Source organism: Centroberyx gerrardi, chromosome 2 (assembly GCF_048128805.1).
Source record: "Centroberyx gerrardi isolate f3 chromosome 2, fCenGer3.hap1.cur.20231027, whole genome shotgun sequence".
Taxonomy (NCBI): Eukaryota; Metazoa; Chordata; class Actinopteri; order Beryciformes; family Berycidae; genus Centroberyx; species Centroberyx gerrardi.
This window is the reverse complement of record NC_135998.1, coordinates 6,022,223-6,042,736: the sequence shown is the minus strand read 5'-3', so window position 1 is coordinate 6,042,736 and position 20,514 is coordinate 6,022,223. Positions and strand designations below refer to the sequence as shown.

Genomic DNA, 20,514 nt, shown 5'->3' with positions numbered 1-20,514 from the left:
GAGAAAGGAGGAGGAAAGTAGGAGATAAGAGGAGGAGAGACGGAGACAGGGAAGAGAGGTGGAGGGAGAAGGGAAAGAGAAAGGAGGATGAAAGTAGGAAATAGGAGAAGGAGTAGAGAGAGGAGGATGAGGAGAGAGAAGGGGAAGAGAAAGGACAAAAGTATGAGATAGGAGGAGGAGGACAGACAAGGAAGACAGGAGGAGGAAAGTAGGAGATACTAGGAGAAGGAGGAATTAAGAGAGAGGAGGAGGAAAGCAGGAGAGAGAGAAGAAGAGGATGAGGAGAAAGGAAGAGGGAAGTAGAAAATAGCAGGAGAGAGTTAGAAAGTAACAGAGAGGAGGATGAGGAGAAAGGGAAGAGAGGGAGAGATAAAGGGAAAGAGAGAGAGAGAGCTTAAAAAAAGATTTTTGTTATTCCTCAGCGTGTGTGAAGGTAAATCAAAGAGTAAACTCACACTAGACCTTTTCATCGTCTCGTCTGTGATGAGCGTCTGACAGCTTCCCAGCCAAGCCCAAGTCATTCCTCTCTTCCCCCATTCATTCTCACTCTGCATTATTAGTGCTAAATAAAAGATCTGTAATATTATGTTCCAGCCCTCCACCCTGCTCTGTTTTCTCTCTGTCTGTCTCGCTCTGTTTATCTGTCTCTCACAGCCAGTCTTTAATCAGAGCTTGTTGTCCTGAACTAATCCCCATATCAATGTCCTTCTTTAAAGAAAAAGAAAAAAACTTGTAGCAACTAATATTGTAATGACTGGTCAAGATGTGATAAAATGTCTCTTTAAATGGATCAAAAGTGTTCATTTTGTGTTTTTTGTTGGTGCTGTTGTTATTGTTGTTGTTGTTTTGTCATTGTATTGAAACTAATATGTTCTCACAACAACGGTCATACATGTCTTACGAAAAGTTATACACCCTTGATTCAAACTATACCTACACCTGACCTGATGCATTACCTGTCACTGCACATAGAAACTAAAATAACTTTGGTTAAGATAAGGTTTTGGTTAAGATCAGGCTTAAATGTTTGGCAACTAAAACAACTTTGGTTATGGTTTGGGCTAAGGTTATGGTTAAGGTTTGGCAAGTAAAACTATTTTGATTAAAGTCAGGGTTAAAGCTAGGCAAGTAAAGCAACTTTGGTTAGGGTTTGGGTTAAGGTTAGGTTTAGGCAACATTGCTACATTGCTAGTATTGCAGTACATCATGTTAGTCTAACAAGGAGAAGTAGACAGTGAGTATGTAAAAATTCATATATATATACAGTATATATATAAAATCTCTTCCCACACTTGAATTTTACTACACAAAGTTTCAAGCACTTTTTGTTTGGCACAATGAAGTAACAGCAAGTAAACAATGCATTCCCACATATTTGTAATTTCAGGAACACTATAAGTGTTAAAAACATGCATGCTATATAAAAATTACAATACAGCTATGTCATCATGACAGTAGAAAATACATTAGTAAATCCCCAGCGGACAAGCCGACTTTGACAGTAACGTTCACAAGAAAGGTTTACAGGTGAACTCTTTTTGTTCCGGCGGTGTCATAGTTTTTGAATGGTGAGTCCAGAAAGAGTTCATAGTGGAGAAGGTGTATTTCCAGGTCAGCCATTTTCCTCTGTGTTCAACACCCACCCGGCACAAAGCTGATACTGAATGTTTTGTACTCAAGTAAAGCGACTAAATTACAAACCTGTGGGACACTCCACCCATTTCCCTCTGTTTTGTTCTGTACCTGCACAGTTTCCTTCTGTTTTGTGCTGTTGTACAAAGTCAGCGTGAATCTTGCAGCCTTAAAGAAAGAGTTTCTGAGCTATGAATCCGCTGGGAGAGAAACCCCTGACTGTCTGTCTGTCTTCACTTTAGTTTCACTCCGTCTGTGTACTTTCTTTCTTTCCATCCTCCTTTCATCTTTTTATCCTTCCTCTCGATGAAGGTCACAATGAGATTAACATCTTTCTCAAGGGAGAAAACTGTCTGTCTGCTTTTATCTGTTTGTCTTCTATCATCTCCATCCTTCTTTCATATTTTTATTTATGAAAGTCACACTGAGATTAAAATCTCTTTTGAGAGAGAGAGAGAGAGAGAGCTGCCTGTCTGTCTGCCTTTGTCTGTTATGTGTATGTGTGTGTGCGTCCGTCCAGCTGATCTTTCTCTCTATCTGTCTACCTGCCTGTCTTGCCTGTCTCTCTGTCTGTCGCTCATTAATTTTCACCTGTCTGCCTGTCTGATCTCTCTCATCCTATTTACCATTCTGTCTCTCCGTCCGCCTTTCTCTTCATCTCCTTGTTGTATCTTATCAGACATTCAGGTTGTAATTGCTGCTATCCATTTCCTATTATAATGTTACGTGTGTATCTGGTTTAGTAAAAAGGGTGTCATGTAGCCAAAGTGGCAGGCCAGTGTGTTCCCTAGTGGGGGTGATCTGACAAAGACTGGGTCATTTAATATCTTCTGAAAAGCATTCTATTGAATTGAATCCCCGTATCTCTCTGTCTCTGTGTGCATCTTTCTCAGTGGACATGCATACGCAAACACAACATTTATACATGCCTCTCCTTCAGGGACCGACTGCTTCTCATCTTCCCTCAATCTCTGCCACCCCCCACTCCCCCGACACACACATACACACACACACACACACACTTTCTCACCCTCTGCCTTTCTCCCCACTTCTTTCTCTCACTGAGGAATAAACAAATGTCACCCTTTGTCACCCTACCTCACACAAGGATTAAAGGCCCAATTTAGATGCAGAGCAACACACCAGTTGTGATGCCACAGACAACTGTCTTTGTTTATTTCCAATAGATTACCCACTGACCTTTAAAGAAAAAAAAAAAAGTATGTGGTGGTGACCTCCATTCCAAACAAAACATATACTATACATCACTTAAATTACATTTCAGGTTCAAAATAATTTTCCAAAAAATGTCTCCAACAACAACAACAACAACATCAACATCAACATCAACAACAACAACAATAATAATATATTAAACAGTCAGCTATTGTCAGTAATATTATCATAAAAATATAAATTACAAATTTACAAATACTATAGGTGTGAATGTCCAATGAACCCTCAAGCAACTATTAAGTACGGTGTTAGGTTTTTGGTTGTACAATAAATGCTTTAGGTTTTGTCTGTTATCTAGACTTTGGAATAGTTAAAACAGCTTTGTCTGTAGATCTAAGAATATACTTTTGTATATAATGATTGAAAAGCTCAGTTAGACCTATATAAACTTCAGCCTAGATATGTATTGCTTTAAAAGCACTCAACAAAATCTTACAATTAGCTCCAAAATCTGCTGCAATCTGAGTTGCAAAAAAGACAACTTTACTGTTAAAGCAACAATAGAAACAGAAATAAAGGTAAGAATAACTTCTCCAAATAAGAAAAGGACAAAAATTACCTAAGTTATAAACATTTGGAAACTGGTAGAACAACTCTTTGACTTGATTTTCAAAACTCAAACCACAATCAACAATGACTCCCAAAGATCTGGCAGTTGGTTTAACATTATTTGCCAGGTAGGGTAGACAGGCAAGATTTTCTTGAATTCTAAAAGTCACATTTAGTGTGTCTTATATAAACCCTCAGATTTCTCCTCATTAAGTTTGAGAAGGATTTGAGTATTTGTATTTGGGTTTTACAGTCAAATTCAGTTGTGTATCATCAGCATAGCAATGAAAACAAATATATCTTATATGAATTATATAATGAAGTGGCAGCATATAGAGAAAATGCCCACTCAGAAGTTCAACAGCCATGCTGGACATTTGATGCTAAATCTAATGAGGTGCTAACCTGATGGTCTAGTCATTCACTAGGAAAGAGCATGGTAAGGATCTTTGGGAGCAGCTGATTAAATTCAGTTATTTCTGTGATGGTAGAGATGTTAAACAATGTGCTTGCTTTCTCAGTAGAATATCAAATAGTAGGGACATTTGTAGGGACAGGTCGGTCAGGAAACATTAGAGTTTAATGAAATACTGTTGGTTCCATGTCTATGTGAGTTCCAGTGGCACAGGCTGGAAATTGAGCAAATGGATTAGATAGGTAGTTCTCTCAATAGTGTTATGTCTGACTCTGGATAAAAATCAAACAAGGGACCTGCTGTCTTTGGAAGCTCCAAATTAGAAGGGGAATGATCCTCTGAAAGTTCGGCCAAGGGACCTGGCAACTCTGGATCTGGCAACTCTGGATCTGGGGAGGAGGGACCTGGAAACTCTGGATCTGGGGAGGAGGGACCTGGAAACTCTGGAACTGGTGGGAGGGAGGGACTTGACATATTGGATCGAGGAATATAACAATTCTGGATAAGTCGAGGAAGGGACTTGGTTTCCCTGGAAATTAAATGGAGGACTGTGGGAACTCTGAAAGATGGAAGGACAAGAAAAAGAGGAGATCCCTAATATCTCTGGGCAGAAAGTGGAAAAGATGACAAGGGGCCCTGCATGTTGTGGGATAAATATAGCAACCTCAGATTTATCATTAAGTTGAATAAAGTTTTCAGACATCCTGTGATGGTGGGAGGACAAGGGATCTAGCTTCTCTGAAGAAAAAGAGGAGGAGGTCCCTAAAATATCTGGGAGGACAGTGGCAAATATGAAAAGGGCCGAGTAAATATAACAACACAATTTCAGATTTATCATCAAGCTGAATAAAGGTTTGAGACATCCTAAATGAATGTGTCTTAGACTATCTTAAATAGTATGAAGGCTACTTTTGTCACTGAGTGTTTGAATGCAAATATAACTGTGTATTCTTAGCATACACAACATAGGACCCAGAACAACAGAGGACCCAGGATGGAACCCTGAGGTACCCCACAGCTAAAAATGTGCTGAGGGCTGAGGAGGGAATAGAACTACCCAAGGAAACTGAAGAGAACGTCTTGTCTGAGACCTATAATATAAACCAATTAAGACCAGAGTCTGCAATCTCCATAAAACACAATCAGTTGATGTGAAAAACAGTGGTGGTAGACTCTAACAGAATCTCAATGCATTAACGTTTTCAAATTTACTGACGGTAGAGTTAATCAAATCGGAATGCGTGTACACAAGACATTTATATGAATTCACTTCCATGAAAAAATCAAGGAATGTTACCGATACCCAGATTACCAGACGCAAATGAAGTGTATCATTAAGTCTACACCACCACCATGACCACTGACATAGTTCGGATCACATTTGAGAACTTTATTGGAGTTCTGTTGAAACCAAAAGGACGACTGACACTGCTGGCTCTGTTCTGGTCCACTAAGGCCACACTGGGCATTATTAATTTTTGAGAAATAACATTTGATCCTAAATCTACTGGTGCTAGCTCGATGGTCTATGCATGTACCCGGAGACAGCATTGTGAGGATCTTTGGGAGGAACTGACACAATGCCTTTACTTCTGTGATGCTATGGATGTTGCATCCTCAGTAGGTAATACTCCTTTTGCTACAACCTCTGCCTAAATCACACTGAGAGGAGCCATAAGGACATTGGTAGGGACATGTGGATCAGGAAACATTGCCTTTTATGAAATACTGTTCATTCCATGTCTAGGATACAGTGAAATGAGATGCGATGACATCTTTAAAAGTTCCAAACAAGAAAGAGGAAGGGATCCGTGACCACCCTGAATGTTGGGAGGAGGATCGTGGCAGCTCTGGATCTGGGGTGGAGGGACCTGGAAACTCTGGAGCTGGTGTGAGGGAGGGACTTGAACGTTTCTGGAAGGTGAAGTGGAGGCATCTGACAATTCTGGACGCAAGTTTGGGGAGAGACCCAGCATCTCTGGAAGTAGGATGGATGAGGCTCATAACGTCTTTGGAAAATGGATGGAGGAACGTGGAATTAGTGGAGGGATCTGGCTTCTCTGAAACAAAGGAGAGAAAAGGAGGATGGGATCCCAAAATCTCTGTGAGCAGTGTGGAGGGAAGACACATGTTTGTGTAAAAGGGCCCTGCAATTTGTGACTATCAATTTGAAAAACGATTTGAGTTTGAGTTTTGATATAAATTTTATGTTTGCCAGGCAAAACTTAAGAGTACCAGGACTAGTTATATCACTGGACCTGACTTTATCAACATAGCAATGAAAACATATATATATATATTATTTATACAAAACATAATGGCTGAGTGGGAAGTCCTAGATAGAGAAAAAAAAACAGAACCCAGGAACCTTGAGGTCTTCTACAACTAAAATGTCCTGAGGAGGATATAAAACATCACATCACATCAAGAGGACTTTTGATTGGAGAGACGTGACATGGAACACACTAAACACAGTGTAATTCCCAGGAATCTCTAACATGAACAAATAAAATGTGATCAGCAGTGTCAAATGCTGTGCTACGGTCAATTAAACTAGAATAGAAAAATCATTTGCATCCATTCCTAAAATAATGAAGAAGTCTCTGCACTATGTCTATGACAAAAGTCAGATAGGATTATTTCAAATAAATCATATCTGCTCTTGTAATCAGTTTATTGTTTATAAACAAATTTGAACAAACTTCAGACAGAAATGGAAGTTTAAAAATCATTCTATAATTACTGAGAGTAGAATAGTCCAGACTGGGCTTTTTTAAAAAGGGTTAGGGTTAGTATAATGTATAATATGTATAAGTATAATAGTATAATGTATGTATACGTAAATATGATGTAACAGTGCCAGTTGCCAATGAGCTGTTTATGACAGAAATTATATTTGGGCAGATAGTTATGAACACCTCTTTTAGTAGGCCTATTGGCATCATATATATGGGATATGATTTCATATTCAATCTCCAAAAGTGTTAATGGCGATAGTTGCTCACAAGAACATAAAGAAGCACTTAGCATTGGTGAAAAACATGGAAATCATGATGAAGTCTTGGTAAAAACAATCAAAAACTCCCAATTAACAGTACTACATTTAATTCTATGATTATGGTAGTTCTTCATGATTTGAAAAAACATATTTTCTCTTACAACATTAACTAAAACATCATCAAATCCTTCATATGTAAATAAAACAATACTGTTATTACTCAATTACTTCAATTTAAAAGAATATTTTCAAATTTGTTTGCAACGGGAGACTTAATCATACAGGAATATTTATAATTAAATGAGATTAAGGTTGGAAAAAAACAAGAAAGGTTAAAAATATTATGAAAAAGATTGGAAGCAAACAAAACCTTTCCTATTTCAAGATTAAATAAGATTTAAAATTGCTTAACCCTATACATTATTAGCACAACATAGATATACAAAAATACTGTATTCTCCAAGAATAATAATCTTGTTTTTCCTAGATTTTATAAAATCAGAGAATGATGTCTTTTGTAGTCAATTTACTAAGTAACATAATAGGTTGTTTGTTATCAAAAGAAAACATAACATACCCAGAGTTAGTTATTCCGATCATTGAAAACCACATCACCACCACTCTAGGATTAAAAAAAATTAAGAGAAATTAAAGAGAGTGGCTTTATTAGGGAGTAAAATTCATTAGACATCAACCATTTCTCTGTTAACACAAATATGTGAAAATTATTAGGAAATTAAATCATTGCTGTAAACATTAAAGGTTAAATTTATTAATTAATTACCAATCACCAAGATTAAGACAGAGAATTTTATTACATTACTCTACTTAATCGGACAATTCTCGTTCAGGTTTAGCTTACTCAGCAGTTCACTCAAATTAAATCAAATCATCATCTGATCCTATTTCTGCTAGCTTGCTAGGTGCTAGCTTGATGGTTTAGTTGATGTGAGGGTCTTTTGTATTTCCCTTCTTTCACACTATGTTAGGCAGCTTGCTTGCATCTTCAGCAGTCATCACTTCTGCATTATTCTCACTCAGAGGAGTTGTAAGGCCATCAGTAGGTACAAGGGAATTGCTAAACACTGGGTTTGAGGGAATATAGTTGATTCCATGTCTAATGTGCAGCAAATCTGTAGCAGCACTGCAGGGAAATTGGCTAACATGGGGCTAGGTAGCGGGAGCTGTCCTCTCCAAATAGGGTGTTCTGTCTGGGATAGGAATCGTACAAGGGAACTGGCAACTTTGAAAGGTCTGAGCAGAAAGGCGAAGGGATCCCTGATTACTCTGAAATTTGAGCGGAGGAACCTAGCAACTCGGACCTGGGGGTGGAGGGACCTGGAAACTCTGGATCTGGTGTGAGGGAGGGACATGAGATTTCTGGAAATCTGATTGAGGAGTCTGACATTTCTGGATTTTACAATTGGGAAGGGGGCCTTTCATTTCTGGAAGTAGGGTGGAGGAGGGATCAGATAACTCTGGAAGTTATAGGTGCAAAAATGTGGGAACTCTGAATGATGACAGGAGGAGGGATCTGGCTTCTCTGAAGACGAGGAGGAGAGAAGCTCTTGCATCTCTGGGAGGAGAGTGGAGGGAAATCTAACATATCTTAGTGAGGGCCCTGGTTTCTCTTTGAGGGATGTGGAAAAAAAATGCTACTGATTTTTCTTGTGGTCCTGGCTTGCAACTCCTGGCGTCTTTAGAAGAGGAGGATTAATTCTTCTCAGAGTTGGAAGCGGAGAAGCCTCCTGCTGTCTTTGATCTTCATGACCTTAACTCGTTCTTATCCACCCCCTCCAGTCAAACCGGATCCACCCGAGCGTGTGGTGGCGACGCCGATCCCCAACAACGTTCGCAGGCTGGAGGTTTCCTGGAACAGCCCTTCCACCTGGCCCGATGTAGACAACTTCCCTCTGAAATACTTCCTCCGATACCGGCCACTCATCCGAAACCAGTGGCAGCATGTGAGTAGCTCTGCTGTGTGTGAGTGTGTGTGTGCATGAGTGTATATATGTGTGTGTGTGTGTGAGAGAGAGATCGAGAGAGAGAGAGAGAGAGAGAGAGAGAGAGAGAGAGAGAGAGAGAGAGAGAGAGAGAGAGAGAGAGAAACACACATATGGGTATGTGTTTGTGGTGGAACGGTTCACAAAACTCACAATTCGGTACGTGCATCGGTTTTGGGATCACGATTCAATAAATTTTCACTATAGGGCCAAATAGAGGTATTAGAAAATATTACAGAGAATAAAATGACATGAAGTTCAAGTTAAAAACCCCAGCCTCTGATTGACTTGACTTGTAGACTTGAAAACAGTGAAGAATTTCACACAAAAAACACTAAATTCATTAATCATAAACATAAAAAGAGCACATTTGTACACGTGAAACAAGCCAAAGTACAAAAATATAGAGATTAAAGAGAAATTAAAAGATCAGCGGGATGAAATATTAATAAGTATATGTACATACAAGGTTACTAAGAATAAGTGTAGCACAGACTATATATTAACTTAGAGACTTGTTTACTTTTTAGACGTTACACTTGACAGCCTTGGGAAAAGATCCATGCCGTGATTTCATGGTGATAGTGGAATTGTTTTACTTTTGTTTGTTTTTTTCCCCTGTTTGTAACCATTGAGAGCAATGTTCCCTCTAAACCAGCAGTATCCAGTCGTGTGTAATGGAAGAGACTGCAGGTTTTTATTCCAACTAAACTCTACACCTGCTGGCTTCACATGCTCAGCTCCTCCTGTCTGGACCGGACTCCACTGGCTTAGAGGGAACATTGCTTTGTGAGTCGATTTTTTTAGTTTTTAGTTAACGTTACTGCTCCGCTCTTGTGGGACAGAATACAGGAATAATCACATGAAAGTAACAAATCATTTGACGCATTCACCAGTTGAGGCATTAAATTGTGTTAATTTTAAGGAGGTTGAGGTGACATTTCTGAAGCAGTAAGCTGGTGAAGCTGACTGCTGTAGCTTTAGTTTAACTAGGAGCTACCATGCTGTCTGCCGGCAGCTGGCCTACCATGGCAAACCACAGCTTCTAGACGTGTGATTTTTAGCAGTGCGCTTATTTAACATAGAATAGAATAGAATAGATGTTCTTTATTGTCCACAAGGGAAATTAGTTCTGTTCAGGTCAGTATCAGACAAGACAGTAAATATATAAAATAAGTAAATAACATCACAGTAAAAAAGACACCACAGTAAAAGACAGGAGGTATGATTCTAAAAGATCTCCTAACATGACATTTTCACTAGTTATGAAAATGCCAGTAAACACAACCAGCAAGTGGTATAACTTTCAGCAAGGTGACAAAAGTCATTTTTCTAACACCCCTATACAGCGGTGGAAAGAGTACTAGAATGTCCTACTCAAGTATAAGTACTGTTACTTTGCTGTTATTTTACTTCAGTAGAAGTAAAAGTTCTGCTGTAAAAATCTACTGAAGTAAAAGTAAAAAGCAGCTCAAGCACCTCAGAGTAAAAGTTACTAAGTTACTTTTTACTTTTGTTGGCTGTGATCTTTTCCACGTGATTCTAAAAGGACGAGAGGTCAGAATTTAAACTAGAAAATACTAAATAAAATGCATAAACAAAGTAAAAGCAGATTACTCTTCTCACTGTGAATGGATCCACAGTTTGTCAGTTTACATTGATTCAGTTTCTGTTGCTTATGGAGAGACACGAACTCTGTCCTCTGTAATGGATGTGAGTTAATATGTAGCAAAGTACAATACTTCAGTAAAAATGTACTTAAGTGAAAGTAAAATTACTGACTTTAAAAAATACACAAAAAAGTACAAGTATACAAAAAAGCGACTCAATTACACTAACATAAGTGAATGTAATTAGTTACTGGCCACCTAATCATCCCTCGTTACCTAATTGGCTCTTTCAGTCCTCTACTCTCCACTGAGATAACTGATGTGTGGTGAGCGTTCTGGCGCAAAACTGGCTGCCGTGCATCACCCAGGTGGGTGCTACACACCGGTGGTGGATGAGTTGAGTTGAGTGTGTGTGTGTGTGTGTGTGTGTGTGTGTACGCGCGTGTGTGTGTGTGTGTCCCCTCAAGTTCTTCCTATGATACTGAATATCCATGTAAAATAGGGATTAATGCTTGAAACTGAGATCCAGGTCTATCCTGCCCAGGTTCTCTCCACCTCCGGGTCAGGAGTGAGGTCAGATACACAGGAAATTAAACACTGCACTAATCTGTGTATCAGACGTTAAGTCCTTATATTACTCTCAATATAAAAAGAGGAAAAATTATGTTTTTTCCCATGTAAAACCACGTCAGATCAACCTGACCACGCACAAAGTGCTTTACAACAAGAAAAACAGTTTAAAAAGTCAATAAAACAACACATGAGATAAAGGACTTAAAAACAGAAAAAGAAAACCATCTAAAAGGAGGAATATAATGAAATGGAATACAATAAACAGAATGAAATAAAACAAATTAAAATAGTAAAAGATTAGTTAAAATATACAAAATGAGACAGCCTTTACATAAAGGTAAATGACTTAAAAGATGATACCGGCAGGGAGTTCCACAGCAAATTTAGTGTCACTTTACCTCTATTCTGCACATTCCTTCCTATAGCAGAGAATGAAAGCACATCCAGTCGGCTACTGCACACATAATCAGCTTGTAGGCTTTTCTTACTGCACTTGTGCACAATCATTACACTGACAAGATTTTGCTTAACAATCCTTGATTTGTTGCTTGATTTGATGGTATGCACAGTATCAAGGTTTCCCCTCTATAACAAATATACTTATTAGTTTATACAAGAAACATAACAAACACACTTATTCGGTTATAAAATACAATGTGATTATTCCTATATCATATCTATAAAATAGGAAATTGTTGGTAGCACAAAACTGGAATGAAAAAAATCTACGGTTGTTGTACAAACAAACAACAACAAAAGTAGGCATGCCTATACTGTGTTCATCTTTAGAAAAATTCCCTCTCCAACACTCAATTCAGTGGCACACATGCAAAACAACATCAGGCTTCACTGCATGATGAACAACTGATACTACAAGCACAATGAAGGGGAAAATGGTTTAGCTGCTTACAACAAGCAAATGAAGCATTAATTCTGTCGACAGTATCCTAGTTGTACAAGAGTAAGAGAGGACTATTTGTCAATAACCCATGAAGCTCATACTCCAACAAATCATAAATGTGTTCACTGAAAGTGTGAATATCTGTGTGAACTACTGAGAGCAGTGGGTCTCAAGTTACATTCAATACACATTCAAGACACTGGTTCAGAGGTAGGCCAACTTCATCAGAATATCCAAACTTGGCATTAAAAGGCACAATGGCCTTTCTTAACGTCTTTTTACATTTTACACTTGCCCACAAATATTTGGCACTAAATGTTTGTGCAAATATGGCTCCATTCCCAAAAACTATAACTCCATATTGGAAAACACCTGTTACAGTAATATTCATTATTCAGCATTTCAAAAATGTCCTCAGAAAAGTCTCCTTTCTGGAAACAGCGGTCTAAAGATAGCTGCTGACCTCAACTATGCTCCAGATCCAGTTTTACTTTCATGGAAATAATAATTTGGAAATGTAGATGACACATTTTCTAGGTGGTGGATTGCTTGTCTTGGAACTAAATTCTTCATTTGTTACCAAGCAATATTAGCTTAGTGTACAGTTTGTTAGGAAGCTGTGGAAGTGGGGCCTAATTCCAGCAGCCTAATGATTAAGGCCGATCTGCTGATCCGTTGTTTCTGTCTGTCTCTGTTCAGTTCAATTAATTTTCATTTCAAGCTGTCTGTTGTCTAAACAGGGCTGATGACGCTCCGTCTGTCAGATTTTCATCCGTTTTGACGGACAGAAAGTTCAACCCAGTTGAAATTTTTCTGGAGGGACGGATTCATCACCATCTGTTCAGCCAATCAGAGTCATTCCTACGTTTGTTTTGGGAAAAATAGCAGCGAACACAGAGACAACGGTGCAACAAAAACAAAGATAAAACAGAGAAAGCCTGGTGTAACGTTGGGATGACTGGAGGTTTTCCAGGTCAGTTTCTTATTAAATTTATTCTGTAAAGTCTGTTTCTTCTTTTTTCTCTGAAGTAGCTCCATTATGAGCAAACCCTTCCTGTTCTTCTGCCTCTCCACCATGTTGACGGTACAAAACAAACCAACAGACAGAAATCTATCCGTCAATAATTCTGTCCGTTTTCCGACGGATCAGTGTGGCCTCGGCCTAAATCTGGGTGTTTGTAGCGATTAAGACACACTGTCTATCCTGCTGTCTGGGAGCCTTCGTGCAAGGCACTCAACCCACAGCTGCTCCAGTGGAAAAGCAGCAGAAGACTATTATTGTACTGGGCAGCTCCTGCATGATAAAAAAGAAGCATATACGTATTGTTTAACAAAAGAAAAAAAGTGAAAAGGTCCAAGCTGAAGGCGTTTGTGTTTGATCCCTGGTCAGACAGCTATAATGGCTGGACCGGTTTGGTGTGTGTTACTGTATCTGACTGTGTCTTGTGGGTTCAGTTCCCTGAGGGCTCGCTATAGTAAAAGCATATGTGTCCACTATAGGATTCCTGGGATGAAAGCTCCGTCTAAAAGGGTCTAATGTTGCAGCGTCATTATCATGCACGTCAATGGTTTGCCAAGGTGTTGTTCCAAGAACTTGGGTTACAGACACACACACACACACACACACACACACACACACACATGCACACACACGCGTAAAATTCAGAGACGTACACGAGCGCATGCACATGCATACACACGATCATCCTCTTCTCCGTTTCTCCACCCAGTGAACTCTCTGTTGCTTTTTCTCTCTCTATCTCTTTCTCTCGTCCCTCTGTCTCCCTCCCTCTCCTTCAACACTTCTATGTCTCTCTCTGTCATTTACACACACACACACACACACACACACACACACACACACACACACACACACCACTCCCTCCTCCCGCCCCAACCCCAAACTTCACTACTTCCATCTCCTTCCCCTTTCTCTCCCCCCCCCCCCCGGCTACAGTGCTTTCCTCCTTCCCTCTCTCTTCTCTCTCTTCCTACCCTCCTTCCCTGCCCCTGTCATTTTTGTATTTGGCTTGTTTAGGTTCACGCTGACCAATTACAAGAGAATCAGGTGACAAAAGTCACATGGACTCACAAGCAACTTGTTTATTGGACAGTTTTGGTGACCTGTCATCCCACCACTTTAGAGATTTTAGTGGTGGATGGGAGTCAAATCCCTTCTCCCTCACCTTCAATACTTCAGTATTCTTGCACGTTCTTTCAAGGAGTTGGGAAATGTTCCTCAACCCAACCCGACTCAATTAAGGAGGCATTTCACCTCATCTTGACTCCAAATTTATACCCATAAACCCTTGCGTTTTGGGGTCGTTTCCTGTAGTTGGTTGAGATTATGTTCTCACTTCAAACAAACCGCAGCTCAGTTCTCTTGTTAAAGGACTGAGACTCACATTTTCAGGCGTCTCAGTGCCGTTATTTGGTGCCACTGGAGTTCAAATGGCATCCGTCTCACCTGGACAAACAAACTGAACTAAAGGAGTAAACACTCCGGAGTCCAAGTAATGTGTTCCAGACATGCTTGACGTGAACACACCCTGAAAAAAGTCATTTTGTCTATTATTGAGACCTAAAATCGTAATTTTCTTCAAATAAGTGAAAAATCTGCCAGTGGGAATCGATAATTTCACTTGTTTCCAATGCAAATCAACATGTTTCAAGAATTTTGTAGAATCAAATGTATTTTTTTTCAAGATACTGACACTCGTTTCTAGAAAATTTCTGAAACAAGCGAAACTGCATTGGAAACAAGTGGAATTATCTCACCTCATTGGCTGAATTTGTCTTTTGTTTTATGTAAATATGACTAAATCACTTGTTAAGGTGGACGTGTTTTGCAGTGCAGGACCCTTGTGGCTAATAGTTTCCAGCCATAAGAAACAGCAGAATGAAAATTTCGTTATTCACATGATGCACACAAAACATGTGCACACGTATGAGCAAGCAGCCACATATTCACACACTTGTGCACACAAACTGTATATACGCACACCACAAGTACCTACACACACGGATACATGTACCCTATGCACACACCTGCACCCTTATGTATAATCACACACACGCATATAAAGATATACTGCAATTACATTCAAGCAGACACACACGTACATTCATATGCACATGTAAAGATACCAATGTAGGCACACACACACACACACACACACACACACACACACACACATACAGAGCTGGGAAGTGGGAACTGAGAAAGTTCCTTCTCACCCTCACCGCTAATCAATCCATACGTGTGTCCATGCATAACTTGAAAATGAGGAAACCTAAGTCAATGTTTGGATAGGGTAAGAACACATAATTTGGAAATTACCATAAATACAGTTGATGACAGCTGAAAAATATAGGGTTTGCTGGCTTTACAGTGTTCTTTGACGAATGTCTCCATGGTCGTGGTTTTATGTTTTTGTACCAGTGAACATGGTTTTCAGTTGGAGCCTCTGTACTTATGTGGATGATTCATGGTTACACCTCTGCTCCTGTCGTTAGGTGTTGTTTTATAGTGTCGGCGATTCAAATCACAAATCAAAAAGTTCTCAATTTCTATGGATTGGAAGTCAGGAAGTGGAACATCTGGTTAAGCTACCATTATATATTGAACCTGTAGGTGCATCCTCACCAAAGCACATACACTGTGAAATATTTCCATTTTGACAGCTGATTTGATCTAGTATTGATTATAAAAATCCCATTTTTCTTTATCTGACAATAAAGTGAGATATTTTCATTTGGTTGTTTCGAAATTTGATCTAGAATGAATCAAAAATATAACAACAGGTCAATTTGCAATAGAATTACGTGGAATTATCACACTCCACTGACACCACCTTTTTCACTTGTTTTAAGATTTTAAGATTCAGTGCAAGATTATTTGTGAAGGTGGACATTTTTCCAGTGTGACATTTAATAGTGATTAGTTTGAACGTGGCTCATTACCATTTCTCTCATTCCCATCTCTCCTGTCACACTCGACTGTATGCTAAAAAAAACTGTAAATGCCTTAAAATCATTCTTTAAATATATCCATGTTTTGTAACCTTATAACTTATATCTCCCCCCTCTCGATTACCTGTGAAACAATAACCCATCGCATCATCACCTGCACAATGCTTTGAACTGTGCACATAATGGTGTTATGAGCAATCAAAGTCAACGTTATATCGAACCATTCCTCTTGGTTATGACAGCTTGTCACTGCACACTGCCGTTAGACTTGATCCAGGCTGAATATAAATCACGTTTAATGATTGGTTTTCACAGCACATCATAGTTAAAAGCATTCAGATTTAAAACCGTCAAGCCATGACATAAATCATTTAGTGGAGTTTAATAAGGTTGCCCTGAATCAAAATAAGATACGCTGTTTACTGGCTCCATATATACTTCATTAATATTCGCCTGAGAGGTTGAATACTAATTGAGGCGGTTGGTTCTGGTAGGAATTCACCTATAACGCGGTTAGACAAGCAGAGCCGGGTGAGGATGACTTTCACATGTGGCGGTTTGGAATGTGTTGCCAGTCAGGAATGAAAGCCACAGTGCAATCAGACCGATCTGTAGAGGAAACCATCCATCCTCCAGGGGAACGGAGGGATGACTGGCGCTGATAGACTGATGGAAATGCAGATAGAGGGAGAAAGAGAAGGATAAGGAAAGGTTTTGAAGGGGGGATGAAGCGAGAGGAGGGAGAAAACGGTTAATGGATGGCAGATTCAGGCAGATACAGTAGATACAGATAGATGCATACATACAAATATACATTCATAGATACATAAATAGGTACTTTTTAGGGGTTGAGTGACAGGTGATTGAAAAGTATATAGAGATGGCAGACTCAGATGCATATAGGGGGATGATGGATAGAGAAGAGAATGGAGGGGAAAAGGATAGAAAGTGAGTAGAGTGGATAGAAACTTCACTGCAAAAAACGTTATTTTATCTAGTATAAGTCTTAAGATGACATTTCCTCTTAAAACCATGAAAAATGCAGTTCCACTTGTTTAATTTGTTCTTCAAATCAAATGATAAAATCTTGAATAAGGCAGATAAGTTTGCAATTATGCTACTTGATTAAGGAAAGTGAAACAAGTGCAATTATCTCTCTTAATTATTAGCAGAATTTTTCCACTTGTTTTAAGGAAAATTACTTTTTGAGACTCAATACTAGATTAATTCAGTCGTTGAGATGGAGTTGTTTTTTTCAGTATGGACGTAGATAGATGGGAAGGAAAGTTATTCATCAGAGTTTTGAAGGGCAGGATGGCAGCCGCATGGATAGAAAGAAAGAAAGGGAGAGAGAGATATACGGAGGGAGGATGGAAGAGTTATTGTTAAGTATGCAGGGATGGCAGGATCAGATAGATAGATGAACGGAGGGCGGGGGAGCGAGGGATGTAGAGAAAAAGAGGGATTGGCAGAGGGAGAGAAATATGATTAAATGTGTGGAGCGATGGCAGGCTCAAATAGATGAACAGATGAGAGACAGAGGGAATGATGAGGGGAAAAAGGGAGGGCAGGAACTTTGAAAGTCTAGTTTTACAAGCTTACAAGTTACTTCATGTTGGAAGAAGTTAGATCGATGAATAGGTGGATGGAAGGAGAGAAAGAGATGGAGAGAGGGATGGAAAAAACCTGCTGTGCAATTATGAAAGTCTTGGAATAGTAGGTGAAAAGAAAGAAAGGAAGGAAGGACGGAGAGATGGCAGGCTTTGAAATATGGATAGAGAAAGGGGCAATGAAGAGAGAGAGAGAGGGAAGAAGGGAAGGGGGAAGGGAATCCAGCATCAGAAAGGAATGATAGGGAGAGAGGGATAGATGGAGATGGAGGGATGGAAAAATTAGTGCAGTTTTGGATGGATGGCGTCAGTCACAGATAGGATGGATTGAGCGAGGAAAGGAGGGAGGGAGAGAAGTAGACAGGGATGGAAGAAGGGAAGGATACGAAAAAAGACCAACGTTTTTCATCTCAGATAGATGGATGAGGAAGGGATCGGTGGGAGGAGAGAAGGAGGGAGGAAAGGATGCATGGGGGGTAAAGTTTTGAAGGCATGGCGAGTTGACAGAGACGGATGGAGAAGGAATAAAGAGATGGAGCGCAGCCACATATGAAGGACTGATATAAAGGATAAGATCATGTAAGGAGTGACGACAGGGCAGAAGAAGGGCTGGATGGACGGATGGTGCGTTTGTTTTATTGGATTAAAGATACAGTCCGTGATTTATTTTGTGTGAAATTGACATGAAACTGACATTGATTTGACTGGCAGATGCAAAAAAAAAGCTCTTTGAAACTTTCCTAACCCATCCTAACTTAAAACGCATCTCTGTTTGTCTGTTTACAAACATAAACATTGTCAGTCTTGTCGGGACTCTATTATTATAATGTTTATCTATCTATCTATTTTAATGCTATTTCACCTGGTTCACAGATGTGAGCACAGGTGGGTCCACCTGCTGGGCATTTCTGCCTGACGCACCTCCGACGGTGCCATTGTGCCGGCTGCAGGGTCGTCAGCCGGGAGCCACCCTTCACTGATGTTTCGTTCCTTTAATCCTAGGGCTGGCTGCAGGGGGCGGCAGGGAGAGGTCCCTGCCGCCCCCTGCAGCCAGCCCTAGGATCCTTGCTTTCCCCACGCCTTGTCCTTTCTTCGGAGTCAGAGCCAGAAGCTCCCTTGTTCTGCCTCCTCCGCCAGGTCTTTGAGAGCCTTCCTCAGCTTGGAGCCTGTGATCCCAAGAGACTTCAGGAACCGCTGGGTGGATGTTCCAGTGTAGCCTCTGCAACCAACTTCCACTGGATAGGTGAACGCCCTCCACCCTGCTTGTGAGCACACAGCTGCCAGCTCTGTGTACTTTTCCTTCTTTCTCTCGAAGGCAGCCTCCATTCCCTCTTCCCATGGAACAGTCAATTCAGCCATAATGACCGTCCTAGTAGAGGTGGACCAGAGCACAATATCTGGCCGTAGGGAGGTTGTGGTGATCTCTTGTGGGAACTTCAACTGGCGGTCGAGGTCAGCTCTCATGTTCCACTCGCCTCCGGGTGACAGGAGGGACCACTCCCTCGTGTTGCTGCTCTGAGCCTCACCCCCTTGCCTGACAAACTGGATCAGCCGCTGTGATGTTACCGGGCTGGCCCTGTTTGCTTCCAGCCTGCGTGCCTCCAGGATTTCGACTAGCTTACGCAGGACCCGGTCGTGGGGCCATCCATACCGGCCCTGCGTCAACGCTGCCTTGCAGCCAGAAAGGATGTGCTGCAAGCTCGGGTTCTGGGAGTCGCAGAGTTGGCAGGTCTCCGGGGTTCCAGGGACTGGGAAGGGTATCGTACGTGGCCCTGATCAGGAAGCTCAGCCTTGCTTGGGGTATCCTCCACATATCCGTCCACGTAACGGCCCTGTTGATCACAGCCTCCCAGGTTGTCCATCTCCCTTGTTGTTGTTGGCTCACAGCTCTGATTTTATAGCTCTCCTCTTCCATCTTCACAACTTCAAAGATCACAAGGTCTTTCCTTTCCTTCTTTGTGGCTGTGGACCACATCTTGGGTGCTGATCCCCATCCAAAACCGGCCCTGCCTGGCTGCAGCAATCCAACAATCTCCTGGTGTTTCAGACGATTGATGGCCTGGTCTACTGTCTGCATCGCACTCCACTTGCGTCCTGTACGAAAGTGGAATGCGATGCAGTCATCAAAGGAAGTGTGTTTTTGTGCAGTGTGCTGATGTACGCAAAGCACCTCAGCGAGCTTGACGCCCTTACGACTTATATTATAAATATTGTTGACTATGTTGACTATGCCATGCAATCCTATAACAAAGGGTAAGAAGAATGTGCAGCTGAAATGTGTCGGTTTTCAATATTAAAACTTTGTCAATTGTTCTCCAAGAGTAGCTACATAAAGTCAGAGTTAAATTTATTTAAAGTGCGTTATCACCAACAGGGGTCTCAACACACTTCACATAATAAAGACAGAAATACTAAGATAAAAGTGCATATAAAAGTTAACACACACACACACATAAATAAACATACATACATAAAAAGACAATGAATATACAGTATGTGACTATATATATACTGCACATAATATACATAATCATACATACAACATAATATATGAATACATACACAAATGCATAAAGCCTAGAACCTAAACTCATGCAGCTACATGTTTTCATTCCTTTGGGAAATTCAGAAAGAAAGAAAGACAGAAAGAAAGAAAAAGAATGAAAGAAAGAAAGACTAACAAAAGAAGAAAATGAATGAAAAAACAAAGATACAAAGCAGCAAATAGAGGAAAAGCACCTTTACGCCTGGCGCTGTGTAGTGAATCTGTATTTTCCACTGCCTGGTTGCGTTGTTCCCTCCCTCTCTCCCTCTCCCTCCCTCTCTCTCTCTCTTCCTCCCTCCCTCCCTCTCTCACCGTCCCTTCAGTGAGACGTGAACTCCGGCTCTCAGAGCAATTAAAGCAACGGCCCAGTCACTGTGATAAGAACAATTTCGGATTGCTCAATATTCTCTCCGTGGTACAAAACTGCGTCTGCATCTGCTGCGCTTTAATTGCCCTTTGGGGATGATGCT

At 40.5% G+C, this 20,514-nt stretch overlaps 1 protein-coding gene across 1 annotated transcript in view; it reads left to right on the top strand.

Moving 5' to 3' along the window:
* Window positions 1-20,514, top strand: part of cntfr (ciliary neurotrophic factor receptor) — a 330,551-nt gene that overhangs the window by 282,287 nt on the left and 27,750 nt on the right. The window contains exon 7 of the mRNA XM_078286337.1: window positions 8,631-8,794. Within this exon, the coding sequence (XP_078142463.1) occupies window positions 8,631-8,794 (164 nt within the window). The remainder of the gene's footprint in view (window positions 1-8,630; window positions 8,795-20,514) is intronic.